Here is a 9742-nt window from a genome sequence, read left to right as displayed (position 1 = left end):
GATTAAGTACATTCCTAAATGCCTTGATGGAGAAGGTAAGTTAGAAGGTGAGACTTAAGTAAAGGTGGTGTGAGTGAATTGACAGTCGTCCCTCTGTGTATGTCGGGGAGGTGGTTTCAGGATGCCCACATGCATCAAAAGTCTGGAAACTGGCCCTGCAGAATCTGTGTGTAGAGAAAGTGGGCCCCTGGTATATGTGGGTTTTCCATCTTGTAAATACTGTATTTTCAATCTGAATTTGGTTGAAAAAAATCCATATAAGTAGATCCATGCAGTTCAAACATATATTGTTCAAGGATCCACTGTATTTGTGTGAGTTGAGGTTTGTAATTGTAAAAGCACTATTTAAGCCTAACTTTTATTTCCACAATCCAGAATTCTCTCTTAAAATATATTTATGACAGAGCCATCTGTCTCTTCCAACTGGATCTTTAAAAAAGCAGAAAACCCAAACCACGTGGTGACTTTAAATGATAAACTTTTATTCTGAATATACTGTTTTGCACAAGATTTAACACAACATTTTCTGGGATTATAAATATTTTAACAGTATTATACAAATTTTACAAAATGTTTTATCAGGCTAGATAATTTTCACAAAAGTGTCAAGAGAACAAAATAAAGGGGAGAAAAAATCTATTGTTCACAAAAGCCAGTTGGCCTTTTGCATGAATGCACACCATTTTAATAAAAGTATTCCTAAAAGCATGATCTGACACTCATACAACACAACAAAAAGACAGCTTTACTAGGTCACATTATAAACTGAATTGGCATCTACACAAGACAGTATCCCATTAGTTTCAGTGGAATTTCTTTGAGATAACTGTGTGAACTAGAAATAAGGTAGATGAAACTATTGGTAAGGGTTAATTCTTTAAAAATCTGGAAATTTTTTCACCACTCGATATACTGTATTGGTTTGCTCTTCACAGAAATATACTGTGAATATTAACATTCTGCTATGGGAAACAACACAAGTTTAGATGAAAAAATATTTAAAAATTTGGGCAAGTGAAATAGTCATTCCATTCTATTCTTTTAAAAAAGTCACAGCATCCATTTTGTTTCACTAGGTCAGACTACACCATTCAACATTTTAACGTCTAACATGATCAATGGAATAGATTCAGAGTTTTAAATTAAGACAAAATTTAAGCTTTGTTGGTCACAAAGATTTAAATGAGATTTAAAATACAAGAGAGCATCAAATAAGCAAGTAACACTTGGGTTGCAAAGGTCACTTAAAAGGGATACTGCCTATTTGAACCCCATAAGGCCAGTTTTAAAGTTAATAAAAGGAATATTATAGGAAAACTTACAAATGGCAGCAACACTGTTTTTTTTCCCCAAGTTAAGCAGTAATGCCTCAAGCATTAGAAACATGAAAAAAGATCATACTAAAATCTTATAGGCCCAGGACCTAAAAATCTCTTCAATCAAACTTGCTAATTATGTCATGTTAAAAACCTGTTACAAATATGGACCACGGTTGGTGTTTGGCAGTAATGCTGGTTGTTTAAATGAGGAAAATATAAAGAAATCATTAATGCAAAATTCTTTCTTGTTACTCAACACCATCGCCAATCTTACCTGAACTCTGTTTTAGTGACTACATTAAGCCACACGAGGATAACAAAAATTAAATAGTAAAAGCAGTGTATAATTTTTTTTATTGATCTGTTATACTGTTCAGTCGTTGGAAATCAATATTAATAACAGGCTATAATTTAAGTTCTTGTCAACATAACAGAACTCAAAGAAAAATACTAAATGTAATATAATAATTTGATGGGATGAGTGTTACTGTCTTAAAGAAAAGTATGCTAAAAGCATGAAGACCAATATTAGTCATGGGAACAATTTTTAGTCAGCTTGTTCTTACCCAATTTATAATTGTATTTGTCAATTTGTCAATAATATATAACTTTATAGCAGAAAATAAAGGTTTATAGCAAAACTCATGCATGTAAATATATTTTGATGGCAACAGAAATCAAATAGGATCCTGCCAAGAGATGCCAAGTTTAACTGCGATTAATACAGTAACAGTGTAATTGATGAAAACATATAATCGACATTAGCCATGAAAATATATTTAATAGATTTTGAACATAATTTTAAGGTAGTTTGTTGTATGCTGGAAGCAATTCAATTGTTTCAATGTGCATTGTTTATATACACAAACTAACAATTTTATATTTTGATACCCCATTCCCAACACTATCATGATTTAAGATAGTCTAGCAAAAATTGAACAATAACTTTTAAATATTGAACAAACAACATGATTTAAACGTTGTTACTAGAGTGAGAAGTTTTTTTCCACATATATTTTAAATCACTTTGGTGTTTTCTAAAATGTCAATACCAGTTATGAATGACACTACAAAATCACAACAATGCATTAGAAATGGTAACTGATATCAACTCTTAGAACAATAGTTGGCAAAGTGATTCCATTTCCCCCTCCCCCCTTTTTATTGAAAAAAAAAAATCTTAAATAAAGAAATGTACACAAATGGTACCTAAGGTATATTGGTGGTGGGAGGGAATTACAAATGTATGCAAAGCTAAAAACAAAACAAATATTATCTTTTAAACTACGTTAAATTATTGGTTATATCTTTGATATGTGGAGCATATTAAAGCATGCTGGATAATGTTAATAACTTTGACTTAAAAGGATATGTAAGAAAATTTCCAGCATATACACATACCTTTAACTGGCATGTTCCAAAAAAAGAAAAACTGCATTTTATCATAAAAAATATCTACATACGTTCAGCCTTCAGTAAAATTATTAACTATTCTTAGAATTACACATTCATAGTTTTACCCTTTTTTCAAATACTGTTTGCTCCAGAAAATAATTTTAAAAGCATAAATAATCTGCTACCGTATTCGTCTATAATGAAATATCTGATTTACTACACTAACCATTTTCACCAATGAGGCTGTATAAAAAACAACTTTTATTATTCACAATCAAGTATTCATGTGCATACATAGAGATTCAAGGTTTCCTATTTGTTCAGATTATTGTAAAACCCTTATCAAATTGCATGGAAATTTTGGTCAAACGATCATACCATTTAAAATGGAAGGGCAAAAGCAGCAGTAGCAGGAACTTTTGGATTGTATGTGCTACCATTGAAACGAACAAAGAGGAAACCTAGGATGAATCTTCATTGAGAACATATATGTACTTTTCAAAAAATAAATGTGTCAAATCTGATTTATGTACTTAAAATATCTGTACATAGGTTATCAGGCGAAAGCACGAATCTGTATAAAATTCATTAGTTCTCATTTCACCATTTATCTAACCCCAATCATTCAGCATTTACATTGCACAGTATATTCAGAGTAGTTTAACAACATTTTAAAAGATGACTTAAGTGCATTTACACTGCAAGGTTCAGATTCTTACGTAACAATAATATCACTCAGTTAACTTTTCAATGACTACACTCTACAGTAAGAGAAAAAAGAACTGAAAAGTTAAAATAGCAGCAGCATCATGCAAAATACCCTTGGTAAACCAAAGTTCATTTATCACAAGAAAAACATTTCCCCCTCCCCCCAACAAGCTTTTCTTAGAGCATTTTAAAATATCTGGCTAGCACTACATTACTGTGAACAAAAGAAACGTTACATCAAAGCACTTATTAAGGGCTTGCTTACATTTATGAGGAAATATGTCACATATTCTAATTTCTCCCTCAAGCACCTTTAGTTTAATAATTTCTTAGGTACTATTTTCAAACCATCAGTTCATTACTCCATCAAAATTTAATTGGTCATCAATTGTGTTTTATTTTTGGCAAAGAAGCCATTCTTCATAAGGCATTTTATTCACGGCAAATTTTTCATAGAAAATTAGCCATTATTTGTGTTTCAACAATTTAGACCAATGTTAATTCTTTCTCTATACATTTCAATAATTGTTACTCAAAGCAGGAATTAACTTTTAACAGAAGAATAAGTGAAGGCAAAAATAATTTATTTCCCCTTAGAGAGTTTCTTAGTAAAACTGCAACACGTCAAAATTCCAGGTCAATATCAAGACATTTCTTATGATTCATAAACAATTGTATGGGGAACCCTTTCACATGTAATCACCAACAATGCAACAACAAACTCCCAAATTTTCCAATAGAGGACACATATAGGATTTTGCTTTGATGTTATACATAGATGATGCAGCATTCACACACGTTTAAGGATCTGACACCCTGACATGCAGCCAGTGGGTGCCTTAGGGGTCTGCGCCTTAGTGTTATGCCATGGTATAGGCCCAGGTAATGTTTGTCTGATTTTATAGCTGACCCTACTTTAATGTAATTGAGGGCTCATGTTCTGGCAGGGTCTGGAGTTTAATTATGCAGATTTGGTTTCAGAAGGTCACAACAGGCGGTGTCTGCTGCCAGATACCAGCCAAAGTAGTAGAAACTGGATTCCGAAGATATACCACAGGGAGGGATTTAATCCAGAAACACCACCACAGTCAGTATAATCCTCCTGTTGTAAAAAATAAATAAATAAAATAAAATAAAATAAAATCTTGAAAATCTTTAGTAACACATCTTTTAGAGTAATCCATATTTACTTCACTTCTGAACTTACCTTATAAAATTGCTTTAACTGAAATCCAAATAAATTACTTTCTTCTGGATTTTGTCATTGAGGAATTTTGGTTAAAGCAACTTCCCTAGCATCATTTGACAAATGCTTTAAATTTTAGTTGTAGATTTTATGATTATGAAAGAAAATAAATGCTGTTTGAATAATAATTTTAAAGTAAAACTTTCATAGTATCAAAATCCTATATATTTATAAATATAAGAAATGTAAAATTGAATAGGTTTTATAATTCCCAAGAATTATGATTTTAGCAACTATGCTCCATATGGGAAAGTTTGGGACTGATAAATACATTTCCATTTCCCAAGTTTCTTACACAATTTCTAAGGTTCAACATAGAGTGCAATCATAGCATCTGGACCTTCATCAAGAATTAAAGTAAAATGAAGAATAATGTATTTGAACCATAAACAATGAAAGGACACTGAAAATACATATCCAAAATAAAGAGCTAAGCTAGGAAGAGATTTGTCTTGAGACAACGAAGAAATATTAGAATGAATATACTCACATTAACTCCCCACAGTCTAGTGGTAGCTCATTTAGTTCCCTCTTAATGCAAAAGTATTATTCATCTTTTATTCCTAGGTTCTATATTTGATAACAATTTCCACATCCTTTAATTCCTTTTAACATAGTGAATTTCATTTTTAAAAACCTCATATTTATTTTTTATTTTTTATTTTTTAATTTCAATAGTTTTGGGGAACAGGTGGTTTTGGTTACATGGATAAGTTCTTTAGTGATTTCTGAGATTTTGGTGCACCTGTCACCCAAGCAGTGTACAATGCACCCAACGTATGTAGTCTTTTATCCCTTTCCCCTCTTCCTCCTGAGTCCCCAAAGTCCATTATATCATCCTTATGCCTCTGCGTCCTCATAGTTTAGCTCCCACTTAGAAGTGAGAACATACAATATTTGGTTTTCCATTAATGAGTTACTTAGAAAAATGGTCTCCAACTCTATCTAGGTTGCTGCAAATGCCACTATTTCATTCCTTTTTACGGGTGAGTTGTATTCCATGTTGTATATATACCACATTTTCTTTACCTACTCATTGGTTGATGGACATTTAGGTTGGCTCCACATTTTTGCAATTTTGAATTGTGCTGCTATAAACATGCATGTGCAAGTGTCTTTTTCATAAAATGACTTCTTTTCCTCAGGGTAGATACACAGTAGTGGGACTGCTGGATCAAATGGTAGTTCTACTTTTTGCTCTTTAAGGAATCACCATACTGTTTTCCATAGTGGTTGTATTAGTTTACATTCCCACCAGAAGTGTAACAATTGTTCCTTTTTTACCACATCCATGCCAACATCTATTTTTTGATTATGGCCATTCATGCAGGAGTAAAGTGGTATCATATTGTGGTATTAACATGCATTTCCCTGATAATTAGTGATGTTGAGCAATGTTTCATATGTTTTGACCATTTGTATATCATTTTTTGAAAATTGTCTATTCATGTTTTTTTGCCCACTTTCTGATGGCATTATTTGAAAGACCATATATTTAAACATCTTTAAAGAATCTAATCTAAGGTAGATGTTCTAAGAATCAAAATAATAGGTTGAATAATTTTACAAAGATTCTAAGTTCCCAAAGAATAAGAACTTTGACTATTTTCGTTCACCAGGATTTAATACAGTGCTGCCACATAGTAAATACATAAAAATTATTTCTTTAATTGTATTTTAAGGCAGCAGAACTATTTTGTTTGTTAAGAAGAAAGAAAGCTGGGAGAAAAGAATCTATGAAAAAAATTTTGGTTTCAATCAATGTACCTCCCAAATCTAAACAGAATCATAAAATAATCAATTCTTAGTCTTTATCCTATTTGACCTTTCAGAAACATTTGACAAATATATAACACTGTCTCCTTGAAATATGTTCTTGTGTATCTTTGGCTAACCCACTCTTCTGGTTTTTCTTGAAACTTGTTTGTGTATCTCTCCTTGGCTTGACCTCCTTTTCTTCATGCTGTCTACAATGTTAGACTTTTCCAGGTGTTACTTCTCTCTCCTTTCTTCTTTTCCTTTACACTTTGTTCCTAGATGATCTAATCCAGTCCTACAGCTTTAAATTTCATCCATTTCCTAATATGTCTTTTATATGTTCAATCCTGTATTCTCCTCTGGTCTCTGTATTCATTGATCTCTACTTTCTCCTCTTGTATGTCTCATAGGGATTTCAAACTTGACTTGCCCCTAATATAATTCTTCTGGTATCAGTAAATAGCACTTTTAGAGTAGCAGATAAGGCCAAAGACTACAAGTAATGTACGATCCTCTTTTTTTCTCAAATCCAATCCATCTTTTCTTTTCTTTTCTTTTCTTTTTTTTTTTTTTTTTGAGATAGGGTCTCACTCTGTCCCTCAGGCTGGAGTGCAGTGATCTTGACCTCCCTGGGCTCAGGTGATCCTCCCACCTCAGCCTCCCGAGTAGCTGGGACTACAGGTGTGCACCACCACACCTAATTTTTTATATTTTTTGCAGAGTTGGGGTTTCAGCTGGGAATCCATCCTCTAACTCTAGCTTCAAAATAGATCCCCAAACCTACGGCTTGTCACTACTGCAGGTTCAAGTCACCATTACTTCTTCCTTCTATTTTGCAAAAGCTGCCTCACTTGTCCCATGGCTTCTACTCTGCCCTTTTGCAAATATTTCTCCAAAAAGCAGTCTTCTTAACACCACACATTCTTTCACTCCCTGCTCAACATTTCTTATCATTCTCAGAGCAAAATCTACAGTCTTTATTAAGGTCTACAAAGTCTTATGAGGTCTGGAGCCTGGCTGCCTTGTCTTCCCACTTTCTCTTCTCCCACATACTCACTCTGCTTCAATAACACTGGCTTCCTCTGCAACAGGCCAAGCTCTTTAGTGCCTTTGCATTTGTTTAGTTCAGATGCTTTTCTCTCCAGGTAGGGTAACCAGATAAAAAACAGGGTACCAGTAATAATTGAATATGAGATTAAAAAAAAGTAAAAAACAAATACTTTATATAAATGTATTTCACACACAGAAGAGTGGCTAGATACATAGTAACGATTTGATAAATGAAAAATAGTAGGTGCTCAATAAAGCAGCACACACTGACTGGTTAGAAACACTATGAGGTATTAACTTAAAGAAGTCATTGTCACTTAACCAGGAGTACTCTCCAGTTATGATTAAGTGTTAATTTGAATAAAAATTACCACACAACAAGACCCATTTGTGTATTAAGAATATATTTTGTCATCTTGATAATATACAAATGTGTTATGGAAAGAAAAATATTCTCTTTGGCCCTTATTTCAGTGTTTTATTTTATATTTGGGTGTTTTTTGTTTCATTTTCTCTGTGTGATGATGAGATATATCTGTTTTGATTTGGGAGGTGGTAGTTTAGATAAGTTATTGGGGCTCCCTGTAGTCTGCATGTCAATTCACACTGAAAAATGTGCCTTTTAAGTTTCCTGATCATGTCTTCCCATACATTTTGCATGGTACAACTCCATGTAATGTATTTCATAGAATCATTTCAAGTCTTATTATGGGCTACATTCTAAATCACAAATGCACTGATGTGGGAGCAACTCAGCATTATCTCTGTCCTATAGAGACTGAAATCCCACTGACACCATGACCAGATATAATAAATCGGTCTGATTTTTAAACGATTATTTAAGTAGAAAATAACATATTGGTACTTTAAGTTTAGAACATTAAAATGGAAGAAGAATCAGTGCCAATATTATATATTTATTTTAAAATATGATAAAACTAATTTTATTAGACTTCCTTAGAGGGGAACGTCTCTTAAAAGATTGTGTTTTTAAAGATATCAATTGAGAACTCTTTATTCCTTTCTTTCTCATTACTCTTTAAAATATCTAAACCATAGTAAAATTCATATGGTATTTGCCCCCAAAGTTTTCTTTATACAGCATGTGTTACCAGTGGCTAAAATCTTTTGAATTTACTGTTGCTAAACTCTTATTCTGCCTTTCTTTCCCCATTCAGAACCTGGGACAACTAATTGCATACAGTACAAGCTTAATAATTTTTAATTTATTAAATTTAGAAATACATTTTTCAAAAGAAAATGTTCTGGTCATTTGGCTAAAAGGTTTTTGATTTTTTTTTTTTTTTTTTTTCTGAATTATAGCCATCTTTAATTTCCTTCTAAATGCAAGTCACTGTTGAAGACAGCCATCAAATCATGGATTAACTTTTGAATTCAGGTAAGTCTGTACTAAAGTTACCACCAGCAACTTCAAAGAAAATCTGTATTTAAAAATTTTTAGGCAGGTAGATACTGCATAATAATAGGAATAATGCCCCTAGCAAATAATTTGTTCTCCTACATGGCACCTTAACACTCTTACACATTAACTCGAGAGATAGGCAGCATATTTATTCAACTCTTTAAATGTAGACAGATTATGTACCCAATCATATGCTTTATAAATTGGGTTTGCATAAAATAATAAATTTAATGGACAGAATTGGCTTGCCTTACTTCTTTGATTAATAAACGTTAGCTTTTTCATTTGCTTTTGTACTTGTGTGTGACTTGAGTCTTCACAAAGCTTGTTATCAAAAAGTCTTGTTTGAACACTTGAGTTCTGATGACGTCATCATGGTATGGAGCTTCATAATTCTTTATGTATAATCTTTCTCCTTCTGGAATCTACAGGATATAATGGCCCTTTGGTAGGCTTTGGATATTACACTACCATTCTACCTTGCTTGTGAGCAGAACCTAATCCAACAGAAATTGCTAGTTTTTAGCCAGACTATATTTATTGGAGCATAGACCATGACCTTTATTGGTCCTTAATGTGGGAAACAACTGCCAACTAACCTTTCAGTACTTTTTGTAATGATTTTTTTTCAGCTTAATTGTTTCAGAGAAAATAATACTTCCTCTGATATCATTATATCAACATTCAAATAGCACTAAGGGGATTCACTGTTCTATACTGATAACTGTGTTTTTAAATACTGAAACCACATCTTGTTAATGTAAAATATACACCAACTATATTATGTATTCCTGTGATACGATAATATAAAGGAATCTCAAATGTGTTCTTTATAGAGATCAG

General features: G+C 32.5%; 1 protein-coding gene across 5 annotated transcripts in view; it reads right to left on the bottom strand.

Moving 5' to 3' along the window:
* Positions 1–461: 461 nt before the first annotated feature.
* The window catches only part of CACNA2D1 (calcium voltage-gated channel auxiliary subunit alpha2delta 1), a 524117-nt gene continuing 514836 nt past the window's right edge, over positions 462–9742 (bottom strand). For all 5 annotated transcript variants that reach the window (XM_017883995.1, XM_017884005.1, XM_017884019.1 and 2 more), the window contains one exon: positions 462–4524. In XM_017883995.1, the coding sequence (XP_017739484.1) occupies positions 4408–4524 (117 nt within the window). In that variant the 3' untranslated portion in view covers positions 462–4407. The remainder of the gene's footprint in view (positions 4525–9742) is intronic.

This window comes from Rhinopithecus bieti, unplaced genomic scaffold (genome assembly GCF_001698545.2).
Source record: "Rhinopithecus bieti isolate Rb0 unplaced genomic scaffold, ASM169854v2 scaffold_1101, whole genome shotgun sequence".
NCBI classification, from domain to species: Eukaryota; Metazoa; Chordata; class Mammalia; order Primates; family Cercopithecidae; genus Rhinopithecus; species Rhinopithecus bieti.
The sequence above is the reverse complement of the archived record's forward strand: the minus strand, read 5'-3'. Positions and strand labels throughout refer to the sequence as shown.